The sequence below is a fragment of the Tribolium castaneum genome, chromosome 4, assembly GCF_031307605.1.
Source record: "Tribolium castaneum strain GA2 chromosome 4, icTriCast1.1, whole genome shotgun sequence".
In the NCBI taxonomy this organism is placed as follows: domain Eukaryota; kingdom Metazoa; phylum Arthropoda; class Insecta; order Coleoptera; family Tenebrionidae; genus Tribolium; species Tribolium castaneum.
Window position 1 is genome coordinate 9,246,148 of NC_087397.1, and position 18,086 is coordinate 9,264,233.

Below are 18,086 nucleotides of genomic sequence, written 5' to 3' on the forward strand. Positions count from 1 at the left end.
CAGAACGGGGATAGAGCTAGATTTACCCAAGCACACGTTTTTGCATTACGAGTATTTGCTTCTATCAAAAGTATTTGAAGTAATTATTTATCGGTATTGTTGCTAGTGTGATGTGGATGCTATAATTGGGCTAATTATGATGAGTTGCTGACCAATTTCGATTTAAACAAACATTTGTCAATGATTAATAATTCCACGCAGTTCCGTGTTTATTTATTACCAAAAATTAGTGTTTGCATAGATATTAAGCATTTCCGCATGTTTCTAAAAAGTGAATATAAATTCCTGGGGTTATGAGGCAGCTCCGTTGACCCTTTCGGCATTTAGCGAGGGTTTTGTGCATGAATCAATGTTCTAGCTGTGAGTTTCTTCATTCCGGTCAGGAAGTAGGCTCGAGCGATTCTTGTGGTCCCGGAAATCACTATGAATGTTTATCGGGCAGCGCTTTAACTTTTAAAGGATTCGCCATTGAGACACTCCATCCTTTCTATTTGTTATTTATATATCGATTGGAGAAACCCATCGCAGTTATGATTCAAATTTTACATAGAGCGGCGTAAAAGTGGAGCTATCACGTGGACGTGCAAGAGGCGGAAAAGGAAGCATTCCCAAGATACCGGTAAAACCCCGAGCGCGATGCTACTAAAGTTGGGATTGCCGGTGCCTAATCCACTGTGAATTGAGGCTCATTATAATGATCGCTGCTTCCTAGTCCCACACCAGCGCCTTGCTCCAGATAGCTGTGTGTTGTAGTCGTTAATTATCGCAGGGTCAGTAATGTTGATACAGAGGATGGGAATTTCATATTTCGGACGGGAAGACAGGTTTGAACTTCCTCATTAAGGGGGAAACACAGGCACTCAGGTTTTATAATTTGAACTAACAGGTTGGTAGCGAAATGATTAATAGTTTTTTTCGCCAGCAGATGGCATAACAATGCCAAAATTGACATTAATTACGAAATTTTAATTTTTGAAAATTTTGGCTTTGACTTTTGGTAACTTCAAAAAGTTTTTTTACTTTACTGTGACTTACTGTTTCTAAATTTGTCATGCTATTAACTAAAATTTTATTTTGAATAAATCGTCAGAAATAAGAAACAGTGCAGTTGAAAAAAATATTTAATATACAAGTCTTACCTTTGTTATCAGAAAGTGAGTGAAAATAAGATCAATTATTCGAATTTTTGGTGCAAAATTACAATAAATTTTAGTGCCAACGAGTGTGAAAATTGTTTTACCAATTGCCAAGGTAGCTGCAGCGTGCTAATTAATGATATGCGCATTTATTTGTAAAACTCGTATATCTGGTAATATTGTGACTAATTGGAAGCGCTGCATATTATGTAATATTTGGAGCAAGTGAAGTATTTTAAATGAATTATGGAACCGGTCTCGTATGAATAATACATGACATATTGGAAATTTATTGCAAGCATGTTCCGTTAAATCCTGAGCTTCAACCGTGACTTGGAAAATGTCCACCTCTTTTACAAGCTATAACGCATGACTGATACATTAAATTGGTCAAGATAAATCGTACACTTTTTCAAAAGAACTTTTCTATAAAGGACGTTACAAAATAAAATGCTAAAACAGGGCAATGAATTTGCAAGCGAACGTTTTAATAGATATTAAAGTTTTACAAAAGTGCTTTGAAAGCAAAATCTTATATTACGTACTATAGAGACAAAAAGACTGAATCATAAGCGGTAAATTGCTTGTGTAGGATGTTTTAACAGACAAATAATAATAAAAGCAAATTTTGCGCCTCCACTATGACATAATTAACTTTGAGAAACAAGACGGGTTCAAATGTCGACCGGAATCTGTTTATAACTTTTTATTGAAACAAAATTTTAAAATGACTGTAATAAAATTGCTTTTCCACCTACGCTCCTACCTCTATGCATTTGCGCTATCTTTTTGATTTCGAAATCAAGATATAATTTTCTCAGATATCAATTTAAGGTAATAATAAAAAAATAAAAACCTGTTTTTTTAAATCGTAAAATATTTACTAAAAAATAAAGTTTTTCTATCAAAGGACAATAGTTTTGCTTACAGATTAGGATTTTGTTTATAAAAGCTTTGGTACTTGTCAACTGAACAAAGTTCTGTAATTCCTTATATCTTTTACAAATTTTAGAATCTTGACCTGTAAGGAAAAGTATCTCCTTTGATGAAAAATAATTTTTTTTTTGAACCGTGCACTTTTTACACACATACCGTGTCATCATAATGCTCAACATACCGTGTATGTTGGTATAAGATAGGTATAAGATGTGGTATGTACAAATCGAATATACCTTTAGCACCCTCTAACTTTAACACCCCATTTAATCAATGAAAAAAATAATTAATAGGTGTTTCAAAACAAAAACGCCATATAGAATTGCATTGTCACGCAGATTACGTAAGTATGCAAAATTTCAATACATTCGGAAACCAGAAACTCTTTTAAATGTAGTTAAAACATATAAAAAACAGACAGCAACAAATCAAGCTAAATAGGGAAATAATTGTATGTTTAATTTCTAAAAATATCTCCTAAAATACCAATGTTGGCTTTTTATAATAACAATAATAGTATCGTTTATTGCCCATCAGATTTCTCTAATTACATGACAATGTAAACAAATGATTATTTAGTAATTATAATTAAGTAACTACACAAAAGTTAAACGAAAAAAAAAATACAATGCAAAGTCTAAACCAAAACATTTACGAAAACAACTATTAAAAAAAACTAAAAAATTTTTTTTAGAAAAAATAAATATTTTCCGAAAATCATAAACATACCTGTTTACAAAAATAAAAATAATATAAGTATACTGAAATTAAATACGTTTGAAAAAGTAGGAACCCAAACTAAATTCCTGAGGCATACCTGAGTATTGCACGAAAATTGAAGACAAAAAAACCATTGGAACAAACAAACCGTTGGCTATTATTTAATTTGATTATAGAATTTAAAAAGCTAAAAGATTTCAATTTACCTTGTAATATCGTATGAATAATTAATTAATTACTTTACGAAATGTCTTATCATCGTGATTTAGTTCTTCAAAGATACGAATTTAGTAGTAATAAGTAACTTATGTTAAAATTTGTCTAGAAATTGTTGGATAAATAAGACAGTGAATAATAGACTTCAAAATTTTTGCAAAATTGCTAACGATTTATTTTTATAAATGAAACAAATTGGGAGTAATAACTTAGCGATTTTAATAAAGTAAAGCGTTGGCATTTTATAATTAATTTTTTAAATTTTAAACTGAAATAGACCCAAGTTTTATCACACATATTATTAAACCCAAAAAAGCTTCCCTTCATGTTCAAATCGATTAAGAAACTTAGTAGAAAGTTTTGTACATAACTGTTTACGCACTTATTAAACTAAGACTTTTTTAAAGAAAGTGACGTAGAGGTAGAAAAAAACTAAGTGTTTTTTTTAATTTTGTATTTGAACCGCCCTCGTAGAAGCGAAATGCGTTGAAACAACTTTAAGCAAAAATATGTCAGAAAATAATTTTCCCTTTGTTATGTGTCATCACCACATACAAGTGTGGTTTTGTTCAATGGCTATTTCAGTTTTGTTTTTTTAATTTCATTGTAAAACTGAAAATACAGTTGTGTGGGGAAAAACTTTAGTTATTGATTTCTGTGTTCCTAATAAATCGTTTGGAAATTAAGGTCTTGGCGAAGTTTTCCAACAGGTATCGTTAATAAAGGATCACTCCGATATTATGATATTGACCCAAAAGAACACTCTTCAACATATAATCCCCGCTACTAAAGCTAAAAGCTTTGAGCAGGACCCCTTTATGCGGCTTCACGAGCACCAGATAGGCTCGAACTAAGTAAGCCATAAACCGCTACTTACCATGTAATCTCTCCGCAACGTAAATATTTAATTTTTACAGTTTACAAGAAAACGTCATCACGTTTACGATTCTGTTTTTAATTTAATTAACTTTTACTTTTAACTCGTAACTTAGACAAATATTTGTTATGAGCTGGACTCCGGGATAAGCCATCACGAAGTTACGTTTGATATTCATACGCAATTTGATGTCTCGATCCCAATAGGCTATGATTAGACTACATACCTTGAATCTGCAAACCTAGAACCATTAATATCCCACTGAACTGTCTATATTAAAACCGCTTTACTGTTGTGTTCTCAAAGGGTGAGCAAAATTGTGTCACAAACTGAGTTGGAATACTGGGAATAATGCACAAATGAGTTTCTGTAAAGTTATATTGAAACTAATTATAAAGCCTACATTTTCCAACTCATGGTTTCATTGCGACTTAAATTGGAAAATCGTGCAGGATGCTTCACCTACCGTTTTTATAGTGAAGACAAAACATACCAATTTTTATTCAAATCTAGAGAGAGAACAGTTTTAAAAAAGAATCTTTTAAATTAAATTAGAGAGAAAAGTTCTAAATAAAAACTAAATGTAAAGAGAATACTTTGTATAAGTAATATACTTGGTAAAATTGTCGACCAAGAATGTTTTATATAATTTCGTTGTAGGAAAAAATTATGTAGTAATTTTGATTGAATATCCGCACATAAGATTATCGAGTGTTTAACTAAATTAGTGTTTTACATAATACACAACACAAGTGTTACGTGTGTAAGTACGTACACGCATTTTACATAAAAATTGAACAAAAAAACATTTTGAAACTACTCCGTTGTTGTGTCTTTGTATTTGCTTTGTAAATAACTACGATAGATACGTCTGTTAACTATTTTTCAATAAAGCAATGCAATACAATTTTGTTTTTTAATTGATAATTTGATTATTCGAAAATAATTTTAAGTAAAATAACATTATTTATTAAAATACTAACTGTATTTGGATGTAGATGGTTGCTAGCAACATCACACAGAGTCACTAATAAGTATGAATACAGCTAAATATTTTTTTTTATTAAAATGTATTTTTTTGTGTTCTACTTATTTTTTGTATAAGTTTAGACGGCAAAGCTAACAAAATTTTATTAATATTAAATTACTTTTAAGAAATACCAAACTTCAATATGTTTTGATGAATATTTTCTATAATATTAAATTGTTTTCATACTTTCTAGCGTCCCTGTATAAAGAACAAAACAATACGCTTGAATGAGTTATTTTGCTTTAAACTTGTTTATGCAAATAAGACAATTATTACGAAATTATTGCAAGAAAATAATGAATATTGTACAATGTAAAGCACATTTTAATATAATCTCTGCTGCGTAAAATTTTACTTTGTAGTCATCATAAGTGCTCTATATTTTGTAAAGACATCATAAAACTTGAACATTAAACCGTCAACAGTACTCCTTACGTCGAACTCCAACTCATAGTAGTAAAGCAATAAATTAAAATTTTGTTGAGAAATAAAATGCTAAGATAAATCTCGAATAGAATAGAATAGTTCCGTTACATACATATTATATTGTATAAGTATTTTGTTGATCATAGTAATGTTGCAGTGCTTATAAAGTATTAAATTTCCAAATCGTTTTGTTGAAACGATTTTGGTACCACTACCATATATTTTTTTATGTAATAAAATATAAAATAACTACTACAAATAAATCTCTTTAGAGCATTAAAGAAAGATAACTACAAGTTTATTTTTTATTATCCACAAAAATAATTTTGAGTAAAATGAAATTGTTTCTGGTTGTACAATTTTAGTGGATGCGCCGGATTATGAAGACACTCTTCCTATCTTCTAGCAACACTGTTGAGTGAGCAAAACAACACATTTTAATTAATTATTTTCATTTCAACTTCTTTATGTAAACAATCCAACAAACTAATTGTTGTAATGCTATGGTATACTTACATATTTTGTTGTAATCTTAATAAGGTAAATCGTTAATAGCATTTTTGGCATTATTAAACATTTTTTCACTTTATTGGATAAAATGTTAAATAACTACGATAAATAAATCTTATTTGATATTTTTCCTTAAAGCAAACTAAGCACTACAAATTCATATTTTATTATACACATATTATAATAAAAATTTTTTGTAAAATAAGATTGTTTCTGGTTGTTGTAATTTTGGTGGATGCGCCGAAGTATAAATCATCTAGCAGCTTTGTTAAAAAAGCATAACAACACACTCTCATTAATTATATTGTTTTCAACTTGTTTATGTAAACAAAACAATTATTACAAACTTTCAAGAAAATAAGCTATGCGCAATATAAAGAACACGTTTTAATATAATCTTTGTAATCAACAAATCATCACAAAACTTAACCATTAATAAATTAGAAAAATAATACATTTAAATTTTGTGGAAAAATAAAGTCTTGAAAATTACTTTGAAAATATGCAAATATGAAAATATGTAAAATAACTAAAATAACTAAATCTCATTAGATATTTTTATTAAAGTATTAAAAGACTACTTATTAATTTTTTATTATCCATAAGAATAAATTTGTGCAAGATAAAATTGGTTTATGTTGTAATTTTGGTGGATGCGCCAGGTTAAGAATACATAATATGTATCTTGTAGCAACTTTGTTGAGGGAGCAAAACAACGCGCTTTAATTAATAATTTTTCTTTCAACTTGTTTACGTAAATAGAACAATTATTACAAACTTATTCCAAGAAAGTAAGCGATGAGAAATAAAATGCCAAGATGAATCAAGAATAAAATATTAATATATTCTGTTACGACTAGTGTATTATAATATTATTTCTTGATGTTAACAATACAAACTATTTTACACTAGTTAAGTTAAACATAAGTATACGAAAGTCAAGCATAAGAAACAAAAAAATAATAAGCGACTACAACTATCTGAAAGATAACATTAAACCAGAATTACAATAACGAAAAAACCTTTAAAGGTAACTATTCTTTATCTGCTCTTTGACTTAAGTTATTTTCATTTAAAGTTTAATTTATGACGTCATAACCGCCTATCAAGCATTTGGTCCAGTATTGACTTTTAAGTGACACTGTTAGAATTTATCAAAACTTGCGAAAATTTCTCAGATAGTTTTGTAAAGTTCAAGGTAAAATTTGAAACAAAACTTAGCCGAAAATGTAGTTGATTTTTGATTTTGTGAACGATAGAAGGACAAGACTATAGAAAGACTTAGTTACTAATCGACAGTAATTTATTTCATGTCTAAATCTAAATAATCTAAACATGTTATCACTTATAGTGTTATAACTGTCGAGCGAAATTTGACTATAAAAGGAGTGTTTGAATATTAGAAACTTAAAAAACATTGTACATCATAATCATAATAATGTTGCATTGCTTTTAAAAAATTAAAGAATTGCTGAATCGTTTAGGTGAGATTTTTTTGGTAAAGTAGTTGTAAAGTGCATTAGAAACAGACCTTTAATTCGCCAAAGTATCGATATATGTAAATGAGGCGTAAAATAGCGAAAATTGCGTTAGTGCTAAATTTACGCGGTTGAGGCAAAGAGACGCTCCCTCTGGCGGTGTTGAACGAAATGACAATCTTTCAGCCCGCTGGTTCGTGAAACTAGACGAACTGCTGCCTACAGCTGACTGCTTTCTAATCGAGCAAGATTTAATTTGCGAACCTCCCCCCGAAGCTCGTCAAGGGCCTTGTGTGTTCATCAGCTTCCCAGCTGAACATGGTTTACACATGTAGAAACCTCCTCATTAGCAAACGGAATGTGTTTATTTCACCATTAGTTCAGCCCTCTTCGCCATCAATATTAGCCAAATCTCATCAACATTCATTCCACGTTCGTCCATTAATTAATATAAATAGATGGAGGCAGCCTCAGACTGATACGGATGTATTCGACTAATAAGCTCTATCAATATCCGGCAACCGAGATGATACGGTAATTTTCGACGAATTTCAATCTCGGGGTAATGATAATAAAATGCATGTCGACTTCTGATTACATTACTTCCTCTTCCTATCGAATACCTCCAGAGCGAGCAAAAATCCAATTTCAACTATATTTAAACTAATTTCGTCTTTTAACGTGCCGTACTTCCGCCGCATTTATCTGAATCGTGCAAGGAACAACTCAATAGTTTCAATTTTTTTTAATAAAACGAAGGAAAGCATCGCTTTGTTATTCTAAAATTTCATTCGAAAATATTAATATGTATTTAGAGCGACTAATGACGAAACAATGAATAAATTAATGTATTACTCTCACAAAGGCTAATATAAAGACGATTATCACTAACGAGGCTCTAGAGACTCCAAATCCATCCATTAGGTTTGGATCAGTCTGTTTGATGTGCACGTCATCAAGCTGGATTAAAATGTATTTTGTGTTTAAAAACCGGTGAATACACTTGAATTATTTGCCTAAATTACCAAAAAACAGGCAAAACACGAAAACATTCCTTGTAATTTGGAATTAAAGATCTGCCAAGCGGGGAAAACATTTTGAGTAAATAAGTAATGTCTGTTTCTGGTAAATCGATTGCATTGGACTTAATTCCTTTTATTGGAACGTTACAGATTGGGTTCGCCGGATTAAGGCCAAGTAACGAAGTGACTTCACGTTTATTTTAACTTTTTATCAGAGACATTGTTATTATATTTTTTGCAACATTAACATGCTTTGTTGCTGCAGCCCGGCATAAATTTTTTACTTGGCGCAAAATGTTCCACTTTGATTCAAAAGCCAGGCTAATCCAGAGGTTAAAAATAAAAGAGTTGCGATAGCATATTTTGTAATTGAAAGCCAGTAATAAACCTTTCATGGCGTTTGTTCCAACTGTGTTCATTTCAAGTGAGTTAAAAATGGATGAGGCAAAGTTTCGCTTTTATCAATAACGTTGTTTTCATTTTGGTTTATTAATAAAATTACAACGTGTTGGAATAATTATCTTCAACTCTTCACATAAATTCCGAAAGCGGCGTTAATTCGTCTAGGCCTAGCTGATGAACTACCGCTAGTTAATTTCCTTTGCTTCGTGTTCTTACGCTCTTTGCACTCGTAGCATTATTGTAATTTCCTGGCCATTAAGTCAGACGGAAAAGAGCCAAACGCAGATTCTATGCCTCGTATTTGTAACTGTCTTGGAAATTTATTCTCTTTAGGTGTTTCAATAGTGTGTCAAATACGGATAAGAAAATCGTAAATCATTTTAAGTGACTCGAACTTAAATGGAAACATAGAGAGAATTTTGAGTTAAGCTCGAGTGTATTCTGTTTGTCTGATTAGGGATATGTGAATTCGAGATTTTCTACGAGAGCACAAACAGAATTTGTAAGGTATTTCATTCAAATTTGTCACTAAATTGTAATAATTGCAACACATAAGTTTGTCCTTTAAATTCATAAAAAACGACTTCTTATTAACAAACAAAATAAAATTTGCAAATTAAAAATGAGAGTAAATTTTTAATGTGCGAAATGTTTAGTTGGTAAGCAAAAAATGGTGGATGCGCCGAGTAAATATTTACAATTATTTTTTTTTATTAATTGTGTTGGGTAATTTTAAAGTTATTTTTCCAATTAATAATAAAAAACCAACTACATCTAATTTTAATATTTATTTAAAAAAAAATCATGAGCATTTACATGAACCGAATTCAACGTTACTCTAGTAAAAGTATAATTGTAGTACATTAAAAACTTTACCTTTAAATTTAACTTAATTCAACTCAACATTTGTTATTGACTATACTGTCTAATGTTTTCGATATTTTTTTTAATTATTCTATACTTTTATCTAATTTAAATTAATCAATTAGTGACTGTTATTTAGTCGCAAAAAATTATTAGTTACTAGGTATAAATAAAATATAAATACTACAATTTTTTCTTTTTTTTCTGGTACAAATATAAATATATTTTTGATACAAGCTATTTATCTTTATTAACATGCACCATTATTTCTTATGTCGTACAAAAAATCAAGTAAACGTAATTTCGGGGCTGGCAATAGAGAAATTGTAAGTTGTTTAATTTAAATTTGACTTTAAACTGTGACAAATGTAAGTGTAAATGTAAATAGTGGTTTTTCGAACTATATTTTTCTGGTTTATTCTTTGAATTTTTAAAGAACGATAATTAATGAATAAATGTGATCATTAAAAATAAATGTGAAATTAAAAAAAATGTATAGTGTGTAAGCAAGAATGGTGAATGCGCCGGGCAAATATTAGCAATACATTTTTTTATTAATCGTTTAAACTAACCTTAAATTTCTTCTGCCAATTAATAATAAAAAGCCAAATACATCTAATTTTAATGTTTAGAATAAGTCAAATACAAGTTGAATCAAATAGAAACATATTTTTTTAATATTTTAAAAACTTATAGTTTAAATGAATTCAATGTGTGTTATTAAGTACTTTATGTTTTTTAAATTTTTCCAAATTTAATTTTTCTATAGTTTTGTCTAAGTAAATTTATTCAGTTAATTAATTAATGTTAAGTTTTCGCCAAAAATTATTTGGTAGCATGAATAAAGTGTAGCAAAATTTTTTACTATAGTTTTATCACTTTCTGTCTAATAAAGTATAAATTACGTCTGTATTTTACTATTGCAAGTAAAAGAAATTACAAAACTTTACTCATACGGCTCAGTATTTCTTAAGTCGACCAAAAAATAAAGTAGACTTAATTACAGGGCCAGAGGTATTTTTTATTAAAACAAACAAAATTTTTGAGGTTTTTAATTCAAACTTGCCTTCAAATTGTAATATAATTTCGTGCTATAATTTTATAGTTTTTGCATTAAATTAATAAAAAAACTACTATTAATTAGCAAAATACAATTTGTTAATTAAAAATAAATATATAGTGTATATGCAAAAATGGTGGATGCGCCGGGCAAATATTTGTAATTAAATTTTTTTATTAGTTGGATTGGATAACTTTAGAGTTTTTTTTGCTAATTAGTAATATAAAGCCAAATGCAACTAATATTAATGTCATTTAGGATATTTTATATTTTTAATTAATTGGTATTTATTGTAACAGATTGAAAACATGCACAACAAAATACTTCTAGCAAGCTCACCGTATATTTGAAGTTACCGTGGCTTAAAAGCCAAGTCTGGAAAAAGTCTAGTATTTATGTGAGAATAAATTTATTATAAATTATAACCCTACAACTTTAGGACAAATTTTACGTAAAACACATCTTTGCCTAAAAGAAAAAATTTACGCTTTGCAATTTTATTTTATGTTGTGGAAATTTTTTGTCGTCGTCATCAGCTTAAGGATAAACATGCATTATCGGGTATATTCTTGAACAACCCTAATACCAGTTTATTGTAAGCACTCGTATAACACTCGAGTTAAGTATTTCTTGCTTTATAAACAACGCAACATAAAGCAGCAATGTTCTTAGTGTGATAGACGGCAGCTATTTGAAACTTTTTCCAAGACATAAGCTTTTCCAGATGAAACGCCACAACTGACAACTGGGCTATTTTCACGACATAAACAACCCTTCACTGTACCGCTGCATGATATCTTATTTTTGCCAAAATAAATCGATCAATTAAGAAAAAAATGTGGACACCGTCTGGCAAAAAGATTAAAAATCGAGCTTTGGTCAATATATTCCGTGCCGTCATCAATCATGGCAGCGGACAGATTCTCCCAAATTTGTTTACGTCAAATTCGACATGATGGCAATAAACCGAGACAGGAAATGAAATTACCCAGTTGCGTATTGAAATCGATGAAGCTTTCCGTGATCTTTGTTTGTGGAAAATAAATTTTGCAGTCGAGGAGCGCAAAAACAAGTCGAATGAACCAAGGAATCGTTCCAGGTTTGGGTCCACACGAGTTGCGCTAATCTAATTGTATTTTCGTGTCAGTAATTCGAAGCTTCGATATTTAATTCCAACTTTGAAGTTTCGAGTGTGTTGATTTTATTTATAGAAAACTGGTGCGCGAGCGAAATTCTTCGAGATATTTAATCCCGAGAAACAGAATTTAATATCGGACTACTCACCTCTTATTTCCTGAGTGGTTTCAACGAGTTGTTGGTTTGTCCCTTTTTGAGCATCTGGAAGGAGCCGGAGGGTAACGTTGAGAGGTCGGAGACTCGTTGGACCGTGTAGAGTTACCAGAACAGCTGTCGTTTTTCCAGGTACGGCTAGTTCGGGAGCCACTACAGAAAAGCCTCTGAAAATAAAATATACAACTTTACTACACAATTGTAAACATTTCCGACAAACGTGTGCCTGAATTTCTTCTAACTGTTCAAAACTCGAAATTATTTGAAATGCAAAAATGTATGTCGAACTGTTTATCATTTCTTGTCTTCCGAATGGGTTATGCAAATCCGGTTTGGTCGAGCATTTTGTTTACATTTAGTAGTTTTATATTCGTTTGGAGCACGCCTCGCAAATTTTTAATATGAATTTATCGCTTTGTGATATATTCTCATAGCCAAACATTTCGTATTTAATAGGCCATAACTTGCAAGCTGACTATGTTAGACGACAGTTTGCATCGCATGAATTACTATTTAATGCTGGAAAATAACAACAAATAATCAGGTTTTAGTAGAACTTCTATTAAAGATAAATCTGTACAAAAAAGCCACAGAAATGTCATTTTAAACCTTCCTTTGTAATTTTGTTTGAGTTGTTCTACAAAATGTATGCGGACTTGTGAAGTTCTGGCTGAAAGACATAATAAAACGATCGAAAATGGTAAAAGTAAGGTAAAAAAAAAGAAAAAATATTGCCATATTAAAAAAAAATAAAAGAAAAACATTGAAAAGTATAACAATTTATTTGCATTAATTTTCAGCATCAGTTAACAAACTCAGATGAGGAAAGTAAATTATTAAAAAACAAATTCTTATTTTTTTTATTAATTGTATAAACCCTGATTTTGTAGAATTAAAATATTGATGTATACAGACTGATTCAAAAGTAACATAAAGTTTATATTTTTGTTGTTATTTTTCAAAAAAATCCTTGACTTAAGAAATGACATGAACAAATAAATGCAATGTTAAAAGTGATCGATTTTTTTTCTCACTATAGCGAGCAAAAAGTATAAAAAATAAAGTAAAAAATGAAAAAAATAAAATGAAAAAATACTGAAAATGTTATACAAATAGCATTATCTTTCTATTTTTGTTATATTTATGTTGATTGTTTTTTGTTTTTTTTGACTTAAAGTTTAATAGTAATAAATAATAGTAACAGTAATAATACAGTTTTCAAGTTCAGTAATTAAAAAAATATGCAAAAATAATTTTCTTTATATAGTAACAGCAAAACGGAAAGATAAAGCTCTTTTTGTGTAATTGTCAATAAATTTTATATTTTATGTTTAATTTAATTTTTTATTAATTTTGATTTATTATTACCATAGATGTCTGTACTATCAAAAACAATAACCAAAAAAATTGGTTGTCATTTGAAAAAAATAAAACAACGTCACAACTCAAAAACTAATGGCATCCGAAATGACATTATGATGCCAAAATTTTATTTGAAATTTAAAATTGACCTGTTTGGTGTGATAGTTCTACGTTATAAGAAAATAATGATCTTAGAGATTTAAAAACATTACCCAAATTAAGTGAGTTTTTGCACAAAACAGCTAAAAAATAACCATAATAATACCTACAATAGTATATTATTGTACGGGTTTTGTAAGACGTACTATTGTGACACTAATAGTTTTAGAGCACGACGAAGGAGTGCTCTAATAGAATGAGTGCCACAATTAAATCTTATAAAAATGTAATATAATATTTGTTGTACTTTTTATTTTTGTTGTTGGTTTTTGTTTAGTTTAACTTATCAAGATCTGTTCAAAGTGTTTTCTTTAATTTGACGCTGTTAACAGATCTGAGATCACACACTAAATTAAGGTGATGAAAAAAATTCCAAAAAATTTAGTAAAAAGAGTTGCACAAAAGTTCTTATTGTACCTATTTTTAGTTTCACAATAAACAATTAGTGAAACCAAAGTAGAAAAAAAAACATTGTGAATTTTGTATTGATATAAAAAAATTGGAAGGTAGAGTTTGTATTGTACGAGTATGTTAACAATGTGTCTATACTGGATGAATATTTGTAATTTTTTTCTTTTTGCTATTAAATCGCTATCATTGATTTAATTTAATTTTCATAAAACTCAAAGGTATGAGATTTTAAATTTTTGCATTTTTAATGGACAATATGCTGCACTACAATAATCCAATAAATACCAAAAGCGCAATTTTTTCCAGTTCGAATACCTGACATTAAAAATGTAACAAATGCTTTTAAAATTGCAATTTTTTTTATTTTAAATCAGAGAGATTTAAAATTTTGAAATCCAATTAGCATCAGTGTGAAAAAATCCTTCATCAACCGCATCAATTTGCTAATTGTGAAGAAGTGCAGCCGAGCATTTATTTTTAAATTAAGCTAAAACCCATCAACTTTTTCAAAGCCCTACTGCAAAAGAATTAAACCGTTTCACGTATTCGCAAAAACGTCGAATGAGATCCATCGAAATTAAAATGTTTCATTTATTACTCTTCTCGTTAATTGACAGCCGAGCTTTGCAATAATTCAATCAGTTTCTTGATTAGAGCAATTACGTCGTTCTGTGCAAGCTTTCATATTTATTTTCTGCAAATGATTTATATCAATTTGCATCCAGAAAATCAAACAAAATATAACCCGTCCATCAAATAAATATTTGACTATAATACGGATATCTAAAGGTTAGGATGTGAAACGACGCAGAAATAAAACGTTCCCGGCATCGAATGCTCGTTTGAAATTTAATTCGTGCATCAAGACTGGCATAATGAAACCTGTTTTTTAATGTACAAATAAATATCCTACAGTTGTGTTAAACTTTCCTAATTTAAAATAATATGTTTTTTCAATTTTCTTAATAGTATTTAGTTTAAAATCATTACATCAAATTTTATAGTTATTTTAGTTTACATCTTAAAATTTTTGTTTTTCACGCTCCGGTATGCCAGCTTTTTAGTCTCTTAATTTTCGTAGTTTTCAATAGTATTAATTTTTTGAATTTTTCATTTTTTCGTGGATTTGCTATCTTATCTTATCAAAATGTTCTTACTTTGCAATTTCATAGTTTTTTAATTGACATTAAGATCTACAGAATTTTTACTGTTTTTTAAGTTTTTTAAATTCCAGTTTTTACGATTTTTGGCTTTTTAGTCTTTTACTATTTTAATTTTTTTATTCAGAATCTAATGTTTCAACTTGTTAGTGTGTTTCTTTTTTATAGTTTTATAGTTTTTTCAGATTCTCAATTTTCCAGTCACGTAGTTTTTCAGAATTTTTTTGTCACTATTCAAACACTTAATTTTTGAAAATAAGCAAACTCAAATTCTATTTTAAATTGTTTTTTATCTTTAAACAATTTTTTCATCTTATAAATTTTTTTATCAGCCTTGATTTTTAGATAAAAAAAATAGCGAAATCCTGTTCTGTGAAAAAAACGACACTTAAACCGGTTCACTGGTGTCTCATTTGTCCTAGAAATGAGTAATTGGCCAATAAAAATATGTCTATCTGGTGCACAAAAAATTGCAAAACGATTTTGGTAAAACATTAGTTAGTGACAAATATACAAAATATTTTGAAAACAAAAATGTACTGAGAAGAAAAATCTTAATGGTTAATTAACTTCTGTATAGCTTTTTCGTGTAACAGATACTTTTAAGTTTTTGACAAATGTAGCTTGTGTTGTTTTCTCTAAAAGTTTAGCCACCAATCTTTTTGTCTGTTAAGAGTGCATAGCTCAAGAGTTCTGCATTTTTATCCAAGTAATTGCTAAATTTGTTGGATTTAAATTAATTTAAAACAATTTGGTGTCAAGACTGTATAACGTTCGAGCGCCCTTATTTTTACTAATCGTACTATTTTCTTGCCGTTTCGTCTCCTAAGTCATAATCCTCCGTAGACTATAATTAAGTTAAGAATAAACACATTGTGAGTTTTTGATAGTTGTTTGACAAAGTTAGCTGCAAATGAGCTTCCAGCCTGAAAGTTCCAGTTGTGCCTGGTGAAAATTCAGACAAGAGTTACTGATTGTTTCTGTTGTCCAGACTAAAGCCGCATTACAAAGTTGACGGTGTTTCCAGACAAGTAAATAGTTTTTGCGTCTGGCGTTTTCTCGTCATATTTGCGCTGTTTACTAAGGCAAATTGCATTAGGCTAATAGGTGTATGTTGATTACCAGCGACGAATTTAATTTAAAACCGCTTTATCATGTAACTCATACTCGCGAAAAAACTAATTATGCCCGCAACAGCAATTTTGGAATTCCTCGTCAGAGTGCAGAAGGGTGCTTAACGAGGTGTGATATGAGCCCAGAGAATCCTTTCACGATTTGCTCCATGCACTGCTTTATCTTTGTTTATCTCGCTCGCTCCTTACACCTCCACCTACGTGAGGAAAAAACCGTCCGAGTTAAAACGAGGACGAGAATTGAGCAAGTTGAGTTATTCGCAAGGTAATCTGAAAATAAAGTAGACCCGGAAATTATGAGAAACCGAGACTTGGGCCCGATAGTTCACTTTGCATTTTAAATTTATGTAGTAATTTAAAGTTCGAATGATGCACCGAACGAACCCCTTTTACAACAGACCAGAGTTATTACAATGTGGACAGTTCCAGGCTATAAAAATGATTGTGGACGCAACGACGGTCAAACTAATAGCTTCCAATACGAGCCATAAAACGCATGTTACGGTTTTTCAGAATGAAAAAACCTCGCTTGACTCCAAAGACAAATTCGTGCCTTTTCCTTCCGCACTCCAAGACTTATAGCAGCTCATTTACAAACGTTCAGAAATATCATCTTTGTGAGTCGTCTCTTGAGTGTTATTGGGTTGATAGTTACGTCTTTATTACTTTTTCTAAAGTAGCTCGTAAAATTTTACAACTCAAGATTGATGATTGTTTTATGTTTTCATCAAAATAAAATTAAGCTGTATTCTTTTATTGGTTCGATGCAAACGAAATTTTAATTACATTGGAGAGGGATTTTGCATGGTGTTATTATTTTAGACTTGTAGCAAATCTGATTGATGTGCAGATCAATGTCAAACATGAAATACATTTTGTATAAACTGTCAGTCGATTAAATTAAAAATTGCATCCAAAAATAAACACAGCTTCTGTGGCAAACCAAATCAAACACACTTCAAATAAGATTTCTGAAATTAAAAATTAGTTTATTAGGTTTAAAAAATTCAAATTCGAAACTAGTTTTGAATTAGTATGTTAGGCTAGTCTCGGGAAACGTTGTGTGAGCTTTCGACGTTGTAATAATAGGTAAAAATTAATGAACGAACGCTGATTGCTTTAGCGGTAGTTAGGCAATAAAAAGAATATGAAATATTTACATTCAATTGTAAAATAAAATATTTATGTTCAATTGTGATGTAAAATATTTAATTTGAAAATTTGTTTCGATAACAAATACGTTTTAAAAGTAGTTTTCTGGAATTGGGTTTGAAACTTGTACTTTCTACCAAACAATAAGCACACTATTACAGTCAATCATAAACTACAAGTTCATTTAGATTTATATCCAATTATTGTCTATTTGTAAAATTAATTCAGTATACAAATATCTGATGAATGCTTTGTATGTGTTGATATTTGTTGATAAAATTAACATAATTAACAACAATAATGTGGAACATAAACATATAGATTTAGACTTATGTAAAACATACCAAAAATACTAGCTGTAAAGCTTTTTTAGATGATACAAGCAGTACGCCATTTAAAACCTAAATATCTTGACACTATATGCACAATTATTTAAAAAAAAATCAATGCAAATAAATGTTCAGGCTGTAAAACCCTTTGGAAGAGTAATATATATCAATATTTATTTTAATAATTCAAACCAACTTAAACATTCTTTAAAAAACAAAAAGCCTAGTACTTACCATTGATAATAATTTCCGATTGTTTTACTCCTTGAACTTTTTTCTATTTATTATTGAGATCAAAACAGTAAAATATTTTTTTAATAATTTATTTGTGCATGTGGCAGACATTACTGCAATTAACATTTTTTATTTCGATTTTTTATTAATAATAGACTTATTTACCTTACAAAAAACTT

At 29.5% G+C, this 18,086-nt stretch overlaps 1 protein-coding gene across 1 annotated transcript in view; it reads right to left on the reverse strand.

The window, feature by feature from the left end:
• LOC100142035 (C3 and PZP-like alpha-2-macroglobulin domain-containing protein 8) overlaps positions 1-18,086 on the reverse strand; it is a 99,371-nt gene that overhangs the window by 41,473 nt on the left and 39,812 nt on the right. The window contains exon 3 of the mRNA XM_015985353.2: positions 11,962-12,134. Within this exon, the coding sequence (XP_015840839.1) occupies positions 11,962-12,134 (173 nt within the window). The remainder of the gene's footprint in view (positions 1-11,961; positions 12,135-18,086) is intronic.